The sequence below is a fragment of the Papio anubis genome, chromosome 4 (assembly GCF_008728515.1).
Source record: "Papio anubis isolate 15944 chromosome 4, Panubis1.0, whole genome shotgun sequence".
Taxonomy (NCBI): Eukaryota; Metazoa; Chordata; class Mammalia; order Primates; family Cercopithecidae; genus Papio; species Papio anubis.
The window spans coordinates 69,369,543-69,388,483 of NC_044979.1; the positions used below are offsets into that span (position 1 = coordinate 69,369,543).

Consider the following 18,941-nt stretch of genomic DNA (forward strand, 5'->3'; position numbering starts at 1 on the left):
ACAACGAGAAGCCAACTCAAAAGAGGACATGGTAGTATTAACAGAGAAAAAGTGTAGTTTTTGTTGGTAACATTTTTAAAAATACCCCTGTTGCCATTATTTTTAAATATTGCTTCCAAAAGTGTTGACAGTCACTTGTATTATAAATACAGGCCAATTTTTTACTGAGTGTCAGCTTGTTCTTTGCTCAATGACTGGTACCCTGCCTGCACAACATGTTACTATCTCATATGACAACAGTATGAACTCTTAACTTTAAATGAGTTTCCTTTGCTGATTGCTGACTGCAAGTACTGCTCTTCTGTCTCTTGGTTTTTTTTAATGGCTGGAAACATTAGTTTAAACTAAAATAATTGTATAGAAAATGAAATGTTGAACAAAAACTCTTCATGATTTTAGTAAGAACTTCCAGTTTCTACTGTGTGCTAATAAGTTATATTACATTTTCCTCCAAATGATACATAGATATTTCTGACTCAGAAGCAAGATTCTGGAAATGGATGAGGGAAGAAGTTGGTACTCTGCCCTGAGATTATGAAACAGGAAGCTATGATAAATTATCTAAATTTACAGGAACTAAAACAGTGGAAAAGCAGACGAAAGACCCTAGAATTTCCCATAAGCCTGCATATTTGGATAGTCTTGTTGGAAAAGCTTAGTTGTTCCTGTTGTGTAAAATTTTTAAAACCTAAGTAGTGATTTTGCAACTCCAAAAGAACAGTCCAAAAAATAAAATTTAGAGTTAGAATAATCTTAAAACTGTCTTTTTTAAGTGATGTCTTTTGCAGAGATTCTCCTGAAGCTAGGGTCAGGCTTTCCTTTGTGCTTTCTCATTCTGTCCACTTGCCACCCCACTTGCTAACCACCTCCAGAGATGAGCATCTTGCAAGGGCTAATGCAAAAGAGGAATTGCTAATTATTCTTTTACCCTCAGAGAGTCCAACCAGTTCTAGTTTAGTTCTAAGGTCGGTATCACTGACTACAGCTGTCCTCGGGCATTCAGAGAACCTGGATCATTTCCATAGTCCCACAGATCATTTTGAGATACCCTTGAGGATCATGTTTATAGGACTTCAACAGAGTAGATGCAAATCCAGTTTGAAATACAGGCTGAAGCCAATTTAATTGTAGTTTAGATATGACTGAAAAGGAACCTTCCTATTCGCCAACCCCACGCAGACAGCTTGAACATAAAACTATTATCCTTGCCTGTGGGGCAGCTGCCTAAAAACTCACTCTCTTCCAGTCTGCCAACAAATTGAAGAGCAAAGTTCACCTGGAACTTCTCTAAGCAAAGAACGCATTAGTAAAGGCAAAAAATTAAATGCTAACCCATATCTTGTCAAAGTAATAATAGTATCTAGCACATGTAGAACTTACAATATGCTAGATGCTTTTCTCAGCCCTTTTCTCATATTAGCTAATTTAATCCTCACAACAATCTTAAATGTGGTAACTATTGTTATACCTGTTTAATAGATGAGAAAAGTAAGACACAAGTTTACATGAGTAGTAAATGGCAGAGCCAGATTTAATCTTAGACAGTCTGGTTCTAGCATTTGTGTTAATAATCATCATTCTTTTCTCCCTAGAAAGGAGAGGCTGAATTGATTGAGGGGCCAAATGTATAAGGATGGATTCAGGGTACTGTTTATATGTATATGTATGTATATGTGTGAGCATATGTATAAAAATATGTATATAAATTGAACATGATCCACTTTGAATCTCTGAGAATATTGTTAATAATTATCATATTATTAACATTTTATGCCTAAATTCTACAAATAAGCTTATGACAGTGTTGTTAAGTAGCACCTGTTTATCTTTCTGGCAGGTGACTTAATGAAAATACCAAGTTCTGAATTGAGGATACAAATTTGTAAGTGTATTGTTGATTTTTATCATGCAGAACCACCAAAGAAGCATATTCCAGGTGAAGTTTACAATGGTCGTTCAGTGATAACTTGTGTATTTAGAAAACAGAACATTCTCATTTCTCTTTGAATTTGACAGACACAGTGGGCTCATAAATGTAACACATTAAAAAGAAAACTGTTTTTGTAGTCTTGATCTCTTCGGTCATCTTTTAAAAGTTATATATGTATTTTTCAGTTTTTGATTTGCATATTTTTATTCTGATGCTAAATATGAACAAATTTGTAAAGTGATGCCCAATTTAGTTTATTAATAATCATAAATGTTACTATTATATTATGTAATGCTATTGATAAAATTATTTTTTAAACACTTTATAATTATTTATAATATCTGCCCCCACTCAGTTAAATGTTAAACTACCAATACCAGGGCCATTCTCCATCATGTTTGGGAAAATAGTTCTGTGTGTTATAGCTAAGGGACCTTAATATATAGTGATAAGTGAACCACACTGAATTGGGCAGGAACAAGACAGTGGCACGTGCACTGTGAGGATATAATGTTAAGATGTACTTCTTACCTTCATAGTTTCCGTAATTTCTAATCGATCCAGGAAGGGAGAGAAGATATAAACAATAACTTCTTAAGTTATATGATTCTTAATATAGGTGGAAATAAGAGTCTATGGTAGTTCAAAAGAAAGATTATTTAAGACTAAGGAAAAATGGGAACCAGAAGTCAATTAAAAAAGGACAATTTAAAAAAAAAAAAAGAAATTCAGGGAAAACAGAAGTAAGTCAAAAAGTAAAACAAAAAAATGAAACAACAGCTAAACTAGAGAAATGAATAAGGAGATTCTTAAATGTCCAACTTGAACTATTGATGAGATAGATGGGTAGGAGTGTCTTGGTAGATAAAGGATATTGGATACTAAAAGCAACAGGGACCAGAAATACAGGTTTGGAATCCACCCAAATAGAGTTGAAAAGCCACCAGAATGGTTGAGTTTGCCAAGAGAGAAAACAGATAAGCAGCAAGGCATGAAAAATGACATGGAGAGTGTCCATACTGAGGTTTGGAAAAAATGATTAAAAGAAATTGGCAGTGAAGGGAGGTTCAAAGAGGAGGAAGAAAACCTAAAGACTGCCATGTCTTGTGTGCCAATGAATGAAATATTTGACAAAGGAGGAGGAAGTTGTCTCAGTGTCAAATGCTGCAGAGTTTTCTGTAATCGAAGAGTTAAAAGGCCAAGTCAATGTGACACCTGAAAAGTTGTAGTTAATCTTTGACAGATCTATTGATATACAGTGGTCAGGGCAGAGGCAGGATTAAAGAATCAGAGGATTGGCCGGGCGCGGTGGCTCAGCCTGTAATCCCAGCACTTTGGGAGGCCAAGGCGGGCAGATCACGAGGTCAGGAAATCGAGACCATCCTGGCTAACAAGGTGAAAGCCTGTCTGTACTAAAAAGAATACAAAAAATTAGCCGGGCGTGGTGGCGGGCGCCTGTAGTCCCAGCTGCTCGGGAGGCTGAGGCAGGAGAATGACGTGAACCCGGGAGGCAGAGCTTGCAGAGAGCCGAGATTGCACCATTACACTCCAGCCTCGGCGACAGAGCCAGACTCCGTCTCAAAAAACAAACAAACAAAAACAACAACAACGTAAAAGAATCAGAGAATTGTGAGAGTAGAGACACTGGATTTGAGACTGAGAGAGTAGTGGTAGTTCATCAATGCAGATATATCTTAAGATGAGATGGTGAAGAAAAAGAAAAGATGGAGAACAGCTCAGCTAGTGCAGTCAGAGAAAGGTTATTTGGGTTTTTAGGATAGGAAGAAATCACATTTGTAGGCAGAAGAGCTAGAAGCTGGTAAGAAAGAAATGGGAAGGCGAAATTCTCAAAGAAAGCACAAGAGGGTGGAATTAAGAGCACAAGCTTAGAGTTAACCTTGGCAAAATACAGACGCCCTTAAAAGAAAGGGAGACAAGTGGTGTAGGACTTAAGACAGAGGAGTATTATGGGGCAAAGACGTGAGGTTGATTTGGTCAGGCTCTGAAAATTAGGAATCAGTGCTCTCACTATCACACAGTTGGTTTCAAGTAATGGGTATGGCCAGACATCTGGGACTACAGCTGAAAAGTCCTCAGTACAGTAGTTGAAAGAGACATAGCCCTGGAGACAGGAATTAAGTCCATGAGCTTTAGTAGTGTTATATCCCTCTATTAAAATGTACCAGCAATAGAAAAAGATACAGTAAGTATAAAGTACATTTTGGTCCATCCATATGATAGACTATTATGCACTTAAAAATCATGATTTTAGAAAATATTTTATAGGACAGGGAAAAGCTTACAATAAAAGTTTAATGAGTACAGTAGAATATAAAATTCTGTATACTAGTATGTTGTTAAAATTGTATGCATACATTAAAAATATCACAAATATATGAAAATGTAAATGTTATCTCTAGATGATGAAAATATAGGCAATTTTTATCTTCCTCTTCTTACTTTTTAAATGCTTTTTAAAATTCATGTGGTGAGTAGCTAGAGCATATCATAGAAAGCTCATCACAGCATTGGACAGGGTCTTGTCCACAGCCAGAGATCATATTTAGAAAGATAAGACAAACTGACAGATACCTCAGAACTAGGGCAAAGTTAAGGAATCTAGTTGGACTCAAAAATCAAAAGTCAAGGAATTAGATAAGTGAGATCACTAAGAAAAAATAAAGCATCATCTCAGTAAATGAGGACCCTTTGGTGTTTATTTAATCCCTCTAGTTGAATGTAGTTAGGTAAGCACCTGTATACCTGCATCAAAAGGAGAGTTAGTATTTCTTACAGGTGCTAACACAGAAGGAATTTTTATAAAATGTGTCACCAAGAATCAAATTTCCCTAAAATACCATTAAATTCATTCACAATTATCAGAGTAGCATTACATTTTTCACCTCTTATTTTATTGCGGACACTACATAATTGTTGTCCCTTGAAAGTACTGAAGTAATGCATTGGACCCGAACAGTGAAACTGACTAGTGAAAACATTCAGTATTTGTAATCAAATCATTTTCCATTATAGAAAGTCATATCTACTGACAAGAAATATTGTTCTTTTTTAGAATTTAGGATGTTTCCAAAATTCATGGTCCTATTTTAAATACTACACCAGGGATCAGCAAACCCTGGGTCCCAGGTCAAACTAGGCCCACTGAAAACAAAATTGTGTTAGAACACAGCCATGCCCATTTATATTTGTACTGTTTATTACTGCTTTTTTGCCACAATGTGCTATAGAGCTGAGTAGTTGACAAGAAACCTTATAACCTGCAAAGCTTAAAATACTATATGCCCCTTTACAGAAAAAGGTATGGCTCATCCCTATGCTGCACAATTCATAAATTCCATACACTTTTGAAAAGTTGTTCTTGCTGTTGCTTAATAATAAATTACTCATTCTTTTGTCTTAATGATCATTCTGTGAGATAACTGTTTGTATTTTTTAACTAATTGTTGTTAGGTTACCAGCAAGCAAGTTCATCATACAAGATTCAAATGGCTGAAGTTGGAGGATTAGCAAAAACAATGGTCCAGTCAATCACCTTGCTTGAACATCAACTTGTTGAGAAACTTTGGGTACTTAAAGTTCTGCAGCATCTCTCGACTTCTGGTTTGTATATTATTAAGTTTAAACACTTCATTGTCAACTACTTTTGTTTCTGTCTAAAAATGTCAATGTTGTAAAGCAAAAATAATGTTTAAAATTTATTTTCAGAAGGTAATTGTACTATAATGATGAAAGCACAAGCAGCCAGTGGAATCTGTACTCACCTCAATGACCCAGATCCCTCTGGACAGCTTTTATTTCGTTCATCAGAAATACTTTGGAACTTGTTGGAAAAGTCTTCAAAAGAAGAAGTCATACAACAGCTTAGTAACTTGGAATGTTTGCTGTAAGTGTATGTGATTAGATAGGAATGTTCTTTTAATCTTAAAATGATAGCCAGTGACATAACTAACACATTTGTTTGAATCTGTGTTCAATTATGTTTTAGATTCATGTAATGGCTATGTTTCAGGACATCTTCTTTGTGCCATGGTATAAATGAATCTGCACAATAACAAGCCACACTTTTCTATGTGGAAGGCTCTTGAAGTAGCTTCTTAACACTAAATTATACCTTAGAATATACATAAAGTAAAATTAGACTTTAGAAGAACGATTTCATTTATTTATCCAGTGAATCTATTATTGAGTGCTTACTATCTTCCAGATATTGCAGTAAGCATTAGCAACAAAATGTAAGCCTTCAAGTTGCTTCTTCACTTATTCAACAAATAATTGTCTGCTCTATGCCAGCTTCAGTATTAAGCCATAGAAGTACCACTGATATTGTCTTTGCATTCGTGGAATTTACATTGTGCTTGGACTAAAAGAGAACATATTAAATGTTATGAAACAGATTATTGTAAGATGTACATGTTCTTCAGAAGAAGGTCAATCAGCACATTTTTGTTTGCAAGTGACTAAAAACCCAACTGATCAAAGCAACATAGAAAATTTATGGCTTATTTAACTACAAAGTCAAGGATAAAACTGGTTTGATGTACAGCTTTATTCAGGGATCAGCAGATATTAGGACTTGGTCCCCCCCTCTCTACATTGTCTTCCATGGTGTTGGCTTCATACCCAAGCCTATGTAGTAAGACCTAAGAAGTCTAGGATCACATCATCTCAACCTCAAATCAAGCAGAAGAGAAACCTTGCTATCCTGAAGGCTCAGAGAAAAGTCTTTGAATTGAGTCCAGTTTGACCCTGAATGGTCTAATATTGGTCAAATGCCCATTCCACAGTGATTTATTAATGCCAAAAGAAAAAATGCTCTGAGTGGTGAAAAGGCAGCTGAAGGCCACCTCACAGGAGCAAAAGTCAGGAAGGACTAAATGCCTAAATAAAAATAAGAATGCTGTTCTTATAAAAAGGGCAAGTAGGTCCCAGGAGGCAAAGCAACAAATGTCTACTATTAATACAAGGGAACCTAACTCAGAGTTGGAGAATTCATAACTGCTTCCTAATGAACTCAAGTCTAGTAACTGAATGACAAACAGGACTTGGTAACACAGAAAAGTTTTGCATGCAGAGAGCGTCCTAGACAGGGAAAAAAAGTGAAAATATGATTAGCAAAATCGGAAAACTAAAATTCAGTATGGTGAGAGCAGAAGGAACAGGCTACAATGGTGAGAGATGAGGCTAACAATGTTATCAGGGCCCATAACATGAAAGGCCTAATAAGCCTTGCTTGTTAAGGAGGTAGGACTTAATCCGAAGAACAAAGAATAGTCTTTAAATGGTTTTACAAAGGAAAATGACATGATTGAATGTATTATAGAGCTGTCACTTTGACCACCATGTGTAATAGACTGGTTTAGTGGATTCTTATCTGGTACATAGAGAATTAGAGGCAGATTTCGAAGTGTAAAAAATGTTAAAGATACATTCAAATCAATAGTATAATAAAAAAGGGAGATTTTGTTGATAGACATTCAGGTAGTATTTCCATAAAAGTATGTGTCTTAGTTTGAGCTGCTATAACAAAGTACCATAAACTGGGTGGTTTGTAAACAACAGAAAGTTATTTTTCATAGTTTGGGAGGCTAGAATTCTAAGATCAGGGTGCCAGTGTGGTTGGGTTCTGATGAGGGTCCTTGTCTGGATTGCTTACTGCTGATATCTTGTATCCTTTCATGGAGGCAAGAGAGCGAGACAGCTCTCTGGAGTCCCTTTTATAAGGGCACTAATTCCATTCACGAGGGCTCATTACCTCCCTAAGACCTCACTCCTAAGACCGTCACATTGAGGGTTAGGATTTCAAAATATGAATTTTGGAAGGACGCAAACATTTAGTGCATAACAATATAGTTTTTAAAATACGATTTTACTTTCTAGGGCTTTGAAGGAAGTATTTACAAATCTGTTTATGAGAGGTTTCAGTCATTATGACCGTCAGCTTAGAAATGACATATTAGTGATCACTACAATTATAGCTCAAAATCCTGAAGCACCAATGATTGTAAGTATGAATCAAATTGCATTAATTTTAATTGTGGAAGTGGTGGGCGTGGGTGAAAGAAGTCCTATATTATGTTGTAATATTTGTGTATTTTGTTGTAATGCTAAGTTATGCTGTAATATCATGATGGTCACCAGTATGCTTATCACTCTGCCAATTCTTCTTTGCAATCCTTTGGAAATTTGGAATCTTCTTCATATTATGTGATTTATACACGTATTTACCACTTATGCTTTTCTTTCCTTCTTGATGATTTGAGTTTCCATCTGGCATCATTTCTCTTTCACTGGAAGAACTTTGTTTATAATTTCTTGTGGTGCAAACCTGCTGGCTGCTGGCAACAAATTATCTTAGTTTTCTTTTTATCTGAAAATATATTTAATTCATCTTAATTCTTAAAGTCTATGCTCATTGAATATAGAACTCTAGGCTGAAAAGTTTTTGTTTAGCATTTCAAAGATAAAGTTCTACTGTCTTCTGGAGTCTGTTGTTTCTGATGAGAAATATTCAGTGTGAGGTTCCATGGTGTAATGGTGAGTACCCTGGACTCTGATGAGAAGTATTCATAATTTCAAATCATTATTCCCCTATGTATAATGTATCATCTTTTTTCTCTCACTGTTTTCAAGATTTTCACTCTATCTTTGGTTTTTAATAGTTTCAAAATGATGTGCTAAGGTGAGATCTCCTTTGTATTTGTTCTGCTTAGGTTTCATAGAGCTTCTTGGAGATATAAATTTAAGTCTTTAATAAGATTTGGAGAACTGTTGGCCATTATTTCTTCAAATATTTTTTCAGTCCCATTCTCCCTACTTCTTCAGGGACTCTGATTACTTTTATGTTTGACTTTTTGATATTGTCCCACAGGTTTGTGAGGCACTGCTCACTTTTTTCAATCATTTCTTTCTCTATTCTTCAGGTTGGATAATTTGTGTTAGTCTATATATTTAAATTCATCGACTTTTTTATTTCTGTCATCTCCATTCTGCTGTTAATCTCATCCATCGCCTTTTTACTTCAGATATATTTTTCAGTTTTAGAATTTATTTTGATTCCTTTTTACAGTGTCTCTCCTAAGAGTTCTTGTCTTTCTATTCATTATGAGCATCTTTACTGTAGATTCTGGTATACTCCTCTGATGAGTTTTTAATAACTATACATTTAACTTGGCTGTACTTATCCCTTTGAGGTATGACATTCCAAATCTCAATTCAGTTCTTGCCTGGGATGCTTGAGTATTCTCTGCACTTGTGTGGTTCAGACATCAGCCAGATATTTGGGAAGAGTTTGTACACAGAATTTAGCATTCTCTCTCTCTGGCTCTCTCCTTTATGGGATTTCTCCCTTCACTTTCTAGTGTCGGTGGTTGCCTCTGTCTTCTGGTTCTTCAGGCCACTAAGACCACAGGGTTACTCTGAGTTTTAGCATTCCCACGAGGTATAGAATATGGCCTGCTCTCAGGTCAAAAGCCTTTTTTTTTTTCTGAGACGGAGTCTTGCTCTGTCACCCAGGCTGGAGTGCAGTGCTGCGATCTCAGCTCACTGCAAGCTCCGCCTCCTGGGTTCACACCATTCTCCTGCCTCAGCCTCCTGAGTAGCTGGGACTACAGGCGCCCTCCACCACATTGGGCTAATTGTTTTGTATTTTTAGTAGAGACAGGGTTTCACTGTGTTAGCCAGATGGTCTCCATCTCCTGACCTCATGATCTGCCCACCTTGGCCACCCAAAGTGCTGGGATTACAGGCGTGAGCCACCGCCCAGCCCCAAAAGCCTTTTTTTAAATGGGAAACTCATTTAGTACCATTCCCTTCTACAAAATTCTGACATCCCTCCAGTGTCTGCTTACTCTTGGTCACACGATAGTTTTATTTGTCACCAGCAGGAGAATTTCTCTCGGAGCTACTACTCATCTGTACCAGAAGCTAAGCCTTCACATATTTTTTAATTAAAAATCATTGAATGATTGAAATTATTTAATAGAGATCCTGGGCAACAAGATTCACAAGTTAGGCACGTAAATTCTAGTTGTGCTACAAAGAACTGGCTATGAAGACCTCAGCCCACTAACAGTGGACATCAAGTAGTCCCCATATAAGAGTCATGGAATTCATACTGTGCAAATAGGGAAACAGTCCTACATAGTATCCTAGTTAAAGCTGTGACTTATAGGTGAAACTTTGTTTCTCTAGAAGCCCCTGTTCAGTTAGTAATTTCTCATTAGTGTCCTTGCAAACATTCAGATGAATTTCACGAATGCGAGTCAAAGGAAATAATATCATCAGCATCTAAAGAAACCATATAGATCCTGAAGTAATGGGGCTATAAAACTACAAGCTCATAAGCCCAGGGTTTGCCCCTGTAAACTCTCCCTAATGTGCAAAGTCCAACTAGGATATCTCTGTCAGGAATGCTGACATTCTAAAATGTTTGCAACTCTGGTGATTCTTCGGGGCTTTTCATGCTAAGTAGGAACTACTTTATTATCTCTTGACCAAACGTTTGACATAGCAAGAATGACTGGGGTAGAAGTGGAGGTGTTTAAGAGGAAAGACTGTTGAGAGTAACTGGATTTTCCTCCCTTACTCTGTCATTTAAAGTATAGATAATGAATTATAGAAGTAACTATGAAGACCTAATATACTTTGGATCCTTAACAATTTTAAACAGACTATTCATAGAATAATATAAAATATTTCTTAGAACCTACAGAAGTAAGTTTAAAATTAAATAAATCTGGCTTATTTAATTTTAAATAAGCTTATCTGGCTATATGTTTTTATTTTTTGCTTCACCCTTTATTACTATTCATGCTTTATGAATTCAAATGAATGTCAGTAGGATAATTTGATAAATGTACATAAGTAGTAAATGTGAGCGTGTGCATCATAACTTACATCTTATTCATTCATCTTTCTGCTTATTTTATGTATTTATATTAGGAATGTGGCTTTACCAAGGATTTGATACTGTTTGCCACCTTTAATGAAGGTAAAAAACATAAAACTTTCAACTTCTTATAATTATCTTGATGAGTCTTGTACAACATTTAAGCTTTCATTTTACTTTTTTTCCCTCACAGTTAAAAGTCAAAATCTTTTGGTAAAAGGACTTAAGCTTTCTAATTCCTATGAAGATTTTGAGTTGAAGAAATTACTATTCAATGTAATTGTGATCTTATGTAAAGATTTACCTACTGTACAGGTAAAGAGTAATCAAGGCAGGAAAATCAATAAAAATTGTCTCACTTTATAGTATAACTATTTTAAAGTCCTGACTGTAAATCTTTTCTCAATTCATATATTTACCATAGAAAGTAGTAAAATTTTACTAACCTGAATTTTAGCTTTAAAATTTTTTCTTTGCTTTTCTGTTAGTAAACAGTGAAGTGCTTAAATTTAAACTACATAAACCAAAGAAAAATAGTAGAACCTAAGAGATTTAATGATACAGTTAGATATCTTGAATTAGACAGCATAAAATGAAAGAAGCTTCACATAGGCCTCTCCAGCCTAATAATCTGTCTCTGACCATAGTAACAAGGATTGATTTAATGCTGGAGAAAATTATTAACCTCTGTGATGCCAATCTCAAACTCTTATGAACCTGTTTTTTCAACACACAAGTTTAGCGTCTTTAATTACTTTTACTCTCTATGAATTCATCTTAATACTTTGTTTCCTGCATAACAGCGTGATGTAATTTGAAGAACATTGGAACTGAATTTCACTTCTGGCTTATCACCTACTAGCTACGTGGCCTTAGCAAAATTACCTCATCTATCTGTGGTTCATTTCCTCCTTCTGTAAAGGAAAGATTATAATGCTTCGGCCCTGCTCACAGGTCTATTGTGAAGTTTGGATGAAGGTTTTTTAAACTATAAAGTGATAGTAAATGTATTTTTAACAATTCTGTTAGTTTAGTTAGTTGCTGCATTAAGTGAAATTTCCTTCTAGTCTAAAACTCTACCAAACTCCAAGGATTACCATAAAAAAGAAGTAGGAATTCAGTCTATCAACTTCACCACCAATAATAGAAAGATGGGATAGTCTAGCAGTAAAGGCTTTATAGTTAGACAGAATCTCAGTGCTACCACTTTCTAGCTATGTGGCATTGAATGGGTTGTTTGATTTCTCTAAATCCCAGGTAGCTCAACTTCAACATGGGGATAACACCTACCTCGAGATTATTATGAGGATTTAACTGAGCTGAGCATTTTCTTAGTAATGCAACTTTAAGGAATATATATATTTTCAAATGCTCAGGAAAAGAAAAATTGTCTTTACAATTATAACTTTGTTATTTGTGACCAAAAAAATACATACTGTGTAGAACCTAAATGCATTTTCCAAAATGCAAATGGAAAATCATTTGGAAAATTATTCCATAAAGTATGGTTTATTATTCCAATAGAGTATTATATAAATTTTAAAAATTAGACCTATAAAGATAATAAAATTTACACTACAGTTTATAAATCAATTCTAATTGATTGAACAACATTTTATAGACAACACAGCCAAGTAGCACAGATTATGGTGACGAACTTCTTAAAACACTTTGTGAGCAGTGAAATCAACAATTTTTATGTGTCACATAATTTGTGGTCCAGTAATATTGCTAGTAATGATAATGAATATGTACACTATCATTTGCAATACACAGGATTTTTTTTTTGAAACATCATATACTTAATTCTAACAATAATGTTAGAACTAGTAGTTATTCCTGTTTTCTCAACCCTAAATCTTGCATTCTTTTCACATGGAGTAGTAGGGAATTAGAAAAATTAACTATTTTTGTGAAAATCTTTCTAGAACAATGCTAAATTAAAAGAAAATTAAATATAATATAGCATATGGGGTTTTATTCTCTTGTGAATCATAAATATGCATCCATCAGAATTAGCTGTATTAATTCTGTTGTCATAATAGCTATGCATTTTAATCTCATTTTTATTAAAATGATAGGTTCAATAAAATTTTAAAATACTAGGCATGTAATGAAGCATGGCTTGTGACCTAACTGACATTTATTTGGCAGAATGTTTATGTAAGTTCTGTTGCATGTGGTTAAATATTCACTTAGTCATTACCTCAGACAAAGTTGTTTTTTATGGTACACAACTGAGTCTGTGAGATATTTCCTTTTTAAAAAGAGAGTGAGGAAAGAAATGTCAGCACTTGCCCCAAAATATTCTACTCCTGTGCTTTTATTATAAGCAGGAACTAAATTACATATATGAGCAGCAAAAACAAAAAATTAACACATATTTTATGTTATTGTCAGAGAGTACATACCTCAGAAAAGAGGATTATAACCGTTATTAAATTTTTGTTTTTTTATTATTATTTGTTTGCTGCCTATCATAGATTGGGATTATTTTATAAAGGAATTATTTTGAAATAATCCTTAATAAAACATCAAAATGTAAATTTTTAATTTAATTGCCTTAAAGTATTTTTAGCTATGTTTCTAACAAAGTATCCTTTGTTCTTTCTCACAGCTATTAATTGATGGCAAAGTTATTTTGGCTTTGTTTACCTATGTTAAGAAGCCTGAGAAACAAAAGATAATGGGCTGGTCTGCAGCACAGCATGAAGAATTACAACTGCATGCAATTGCCACTTTGTCATCAGTGGCTCCTTTATTAATAGAAGAATACATGTCATGCCAGGGAAATGCTCGAGTCCTTGCATTTCTAGAATGGTGTGAGAGTGAAGGTGAGTGGCCCTTCAAGATTCTTGTCAAAATTTTAATCTTCATATTTCAACTGAATGCTCAATATATGCATAGAAATAACAACAAAATCAATTAAAGCTATGAGAAATAAAAACATATAGACCTGTCTTCTTAATGTATTTATATGTTGTTTTAAGAAAAACAGATTTGATTTAAAGTCAGACATTAGTAAACCTCATAGTTGATGCACACCTGAAAGAAATCATACATATAATTTAAATTTTTGTATTATTAGACCTATCTAAAAATTATATTTGGGAAGAAAATAAATCCTGGGAATGTTTTATTTGCTTTGTTTGTTTGTTGAGACGGGGTCTCACCCTGTCACCCAGGCTACAGTGCAATGGCATGCTGATGGCTCACTGCAGCCTCAACCTCCTGGGCTCTAGCGATCCTCCCACCCCAGCCTTCCCAGTAGCTGGGACTACAAGTGCATGCCACCACGCGAAGCTAATTTTTGTATTTTCTGTAGACAGGATTTTGCCATGTTGCCCAGGCTGGTCTCAAACTCCTGGGTTCAAGCCATCTGCCTACTTCGGCCTCTCACAGTGTTGCGATTACAGGCGTGAGCCTGAAATCAATTACAATATTGCCCAGTCTGTCAGTATTATAATACATTCATTCAACAAATATTTATGACTGCCTACTGGATACTAGATACTGTCTTAACTACTGAAAATACAGTTAGGCTTTAAATAAATAAACATCGTTTTCTCTATGGAGCTTAAAATCTAGACCTCTAGCCAGAAGTAATGACTCCAATGTGGTCTACCAAATTAGTAGAGCCCCAATTTGTTTGTATTTTGTTTCAGTTCTTAGAAAGGAAATAAGAAATACATTCATTTTTTAATAAAGTTTTATAAGGAAGATATTGCTTCTTTTCTGGTAGTAAATTTGCTCTGGAAATAATTTTGTATGATGCATTTTCATTAGATCAAGAGTATCGCCCATTTATGCATGAAGGAGGAAAAAAAAGATAGCCTTTTTATTCTCGTTTCTAATATACTGAGCTACTAAATTTAGTCTTGTAAAATTACTTACCACTAAATGAAGCAAGTCTTCAGTCTATCCTTTTTATCATTTATGTTTGTAGAAAACTTTAAGGCAAAAGGGGAAATGCTGGCTAATAAGAGAAAGACTGATAGCTAATAGTTTTTCAGAACCTACTATCTGGTGAGCCTTAAACACCTTCCAAGTATTAAGTCATTTTAATCCTCTCAACAAACCTAGGAGATATAGGTACTATTATTATCCCTGTGTATCAGATGGGTAGAACTCAGTCTAAGAAGCTAAATAATTATTCCTGGCCACAAGTGGCAGAGCAAAAATTTAACCGAGGTTCTATAATAGAACCCACAATTGTAACCAACATTCAATACTTAGAACAGTATTTTCAACTTTTTTTTTTAGCTGGAAATATAAAGTTACTTCTAAAAGAAGCTTTTAAAGAAAGCATTGCATGAAGAAGGGAGGATTTGCCTTGCTACTTATCAAGACCTACCATAAAGCTATAGTAATTAAAATTATGTGGTACTGGGTCATGGATAGACCAATGGCATGGAATATATGGAAGGTTGGCATTATGAGAGATGATACTGCCAATCAGTGAGGGAAGGGTGGTGTTGGGGCAGTTGGTCCTCCATGTGAAAAAATAAAAATTAGACCTCTTCACTTTGTTTTTTCTAAAAATCAATTGCAAAAGTAATAAAGACGTAAATATGAAAAGTCATACAGTGAAACTCTTAGAAGAAAACATGAGAAAATATCTTTTTGCTAGATATCAGCGTAGGAAAGGTTTCTTTAAAAATATTCATGAGTTTAAGGTATAAGAAAAGATCGATGCATTTAACGACTGTAAAATGTACAAATGTCTGTTTGACAAAATCTAAGTGAAATACTAATTTACAAATTGAGAGATGACATTTACTACCCCTGTGACTGGTAGTAGATTAGAATCCAGGTTCATAAATAACTCCTATATATCAACAAGAAAACAACTCAGTAGAGAAGTATACAAAGACTAAGAACTGCCATGTCACAGAGAAAACCCTACATTTTCAAAAACCATTTTAAAACTCTCAATCCCAAGGCAATCAGGCAAGTGCAAATTAACAACAATGAACTACCATTTCACATTTAGCAGATTTCATGGGGGAAAATCAAGGCCAGGTGCCGTAGCTCACACCTATAATCCCGACACTTTGAGAGGTCAAGGCAGGAGGATCACTTGAGGTCAGAAGTTCAAGACCAGCCTGGGCAACATGGTGAGACCCTATATCTTAAAAAAAAAAAAGTCAGCTGGTCATAGTGGCACACACCTGTAGTCCTAGCTTCTTGGGAGGCTGAGGTGGGAGTATCACTTGAACCCAGGAGATTGAGGCTGCAATGAGCTGTTATCATACTGTTGCCCTCTAGCCTGGGCAACACAGCAAGACCCTGTCTCTTAAAAAAGAAAAATTAACTCATCTTATACATTGTATCTTTAGTAAAATTCAGTGTGGATGTATCCTATATTATTCTGGTCACATGGAAAAATTCTTCTCAATGAATATAAGAGGACATGAACCAGAATGTTTATTGTAACAATTTATACTAGTGAATGGATAAACTATAATTCATTTATTAAAATGAATGCTGAAACCAATTAAAATGAATAATCTAGATCTACTTGTGAAAATGTGAATAATTTTTAAAATAAACATGTTGAGTAACAAAAGCAAATTGCAGAAGATACATATAATATGATACATTTGAATAAAATTCTAAAACACCTACTTCTGAGAATAAGAGGGAAAAGGGATAATATTTTATTTCTCTAAAAAAAACTAAAGCAAATATAACAAAATTTTAACATTTGTTTAAAGTTTTGATAGATGTATAAGATATCTGATATATTTGTTTTATTTGAAATGTTTTTTGTTTTAAATTATCAATTTTTCTCCACAGATCCGTTTTTCAGTCATGGTAACAGTTTTCATGGTACAGGTGGCCGAGGCAACAAGTTTGCCCAGATGCGTTACAGTTTAAGACTCCTGAGAGCTATGGTCTACCTCGAAGATGAGACTGTAAACACAGATCTTTGTGAAAAGGGAACAATTCAGCAAATGATAGGTAAAATATAATGTGATGGTTTACTGATGAAAGAGAAATATTTTTAATAGTAGTAGTTTTGTTTGAAATATTTTTCCAAAATTTATTTTGTCTTTATGACTGAGAAACTCCTGAATATTTTCTTGATTTTTGTTTCATATTGTTGCTATAAATCAGTGTGTCTTCTTATTGAAATATACTCATTAACCCTTTAAACATTTATTTCTTCAACTCAGATATCATTTCATTTAGGATTATCTTCAACTTGTTTTAAAATGGGCTATTGTTATGGTTTATTCTTTTTGTAATAAAGGTCACCACTTTTGGCCAAGTCTTTTGGAACTATTTTAAAACAGGATAATATGGCATGTTCCAATGCATGTGTCATAACAGAACATTGGTACATTGGTATTTACAGAAATGTACAGAGGAGTTTCTTTTCTGATATGAAATATCAGAATATCCTTGACTTTCAACTTAACACTTGGCTATGCTAGATGAGAAAATAGAAACTATGTATATCATAGAAAGATAGCATGTGTTACCCTATATGTCATCAATTAAACACTTAATGAGTTTCCCCTAAAATAAGTACACATAAACTCAGTGTAAAATTCAGAACCCCTAAACAAAAGCTGCTTTGTCTTTTGTTGTTTAAAAAATAAATAGTTCGCTGGATCATACCTTTCCTTGACTTTGAAAAGAGCTATTTCATTCATATTCAGGCTTTGCTTCACTAGTCAATTATATAATCTGCTAGATGTCCATTAATTATAAATGTCTACTCAAAAACTCTTCTACTTGTTAAATTAAGATGATTACTCTTCCATCATTAGTGGAGTGGTGCTCTCCAATAATAATAATATAGGAAATAACAGGAAATCGAAGTATATTAAAAAGGTGAAACATTTACCTTTTTGCCCAGTTTGTTTGTGATGAACAAACCTGAAAGTACATTTTATCATTCCTGTGCACATTCTGTTGTACAAAACTCAGTCTAACCAGAGGAAATCCAGGACATGTAATCTTTCATATGTCTAGGAAGAATTCTTAATCCTTCCTGCACTAGAGAATGGGGTAGGGAAAAGGGAAAACAAATAGCAATGGTTTTTTTCTTCTTAAAATCTTTTCCCTTTAACTGGAAAGAAGCTGATCTTTATGTTAATTTCTTAGAGGCAGAGACCTTGTCTTATTGAGTCTAACGTGGCTTTGTAGTAGTAACGTGCTCAATAAGTAGTAACTAGATTTTAAATGTAAATGTTTATATCCTTCCTGGGTACAGTGTACACTGCAGTGATGGGTGCACCAATGTCTCAGAAACCACCAATAAAGAACTTATCCATGTAACCACAAACCACCTGTTCCCCCAAAAACTATTGAAATAAAATATAAATGTTTTATTTCCTGTATAGACACTGGGGTTACAAACATGTATAGAGCAGGACACTGAGGACCTTTTCCTTAATGAGAAAACAGAAACTAGGTATATCATAGAAAGATAGCATGTGTTGTCCTACACGTCATCAATTAGACACTTAATGAGTAGTACAGAGTAAATGTTACAGAAACTAAGAGTCTTGAGTAGTTTTCAAGGCTGGGAAGTCTTAGGATTCTGTGAGATCAGGGTAGTTTAGAGGTGGAAAAGAAGAGATGGCCCTCAAGCAAGGAAATACCATGAACAGAGAGACATGGTCCTGAAATATGCATGGTGATGTGTTCAGAGCTAGTTTAAGAGGAGCCAAAATGTTATGAAGGTAACACAAGACAGGTTAACTGTATAGTCAGAGGCCAAGACGGAATGAGTTTTGAGTGATTGACAGTAGTTCGAACTTCATCCTCTTAAGGCATGGAGAGCCTCAAAGGGTTTTGATTAGTGAGGATATATGTACAATGTTGTGTTTTAGGAAGAAGAATCTGGGAGAAATAGAATGATCTATAACAAGGAGAGAATAAAGGCAAGGAGTTGAAAGGTACATAAATATGAGCATTATACTATGTGTTACAGGCAGCAGGGAAAGTTTCTTCCTGCACTCAGGTCAGAAGAAGAATGAGATGATCTAGAAAGAAGAAGCAGACATATGGCCAGTCAAATTGGATTCCCAGAAGATGTTCCTGATAAAGCGATATAGGCCCCTCTATCCGTGGCATACCCCAGCACTG

At 34.8% G+C, this 18,941-nt stretch overlaps 1 protein-coding gene across 4 annotated transcripts in view; it reads left to right on the top strand.

Annotated features, from left to right (window-relative positions):
• The window catches only part of CFAP69 (cilia and flagella associated protein 69), a 64,982-nt gene that overhangs the window by 20,080 nt on the left and 25,961 nt on the right, over window positions 1-18,941 (top strand). For 3 of the 4 annotated variants that reach the window (XM_003896353.3, XM_009203490.3, XM_009203489.3), the window contains exons 6-13: window positions 1,838-1,936; window positions 5,402-5,551; window positions 5,657-5,834; window positions 7,829-7,952; window positions 10,892-10,940; window positions 11,032-11,153; window positions 13,456-13,672; window positions 16,638-16,802. In XM_003896353.3, the coding sequence (XP_003896402.2) occupies window positions 1,838-1,936; window positions 5,402-5,551; window positions 5,657-5,834; window positions 7,829-7,952; window positions 10,892-10,940; window positions 11,032-11,153; window positions 13,456-13,672; window positions 16,638-16,802 (1,104 nt within the window). The remainder of the gene's footprint in view (window positions 1-1,837; window positions 1,937-5,401; window positions 5,552-5,656; window positions 5,835-7,828; window positions 7,953-10,891; window positions 10,941-11,031; window positions 11,154-13,455; window positions 13,673-16,637; window positions 16,803-18,941) is intronic. The other variant, XM_003896354.4, reaches the window with a different exon arrangement.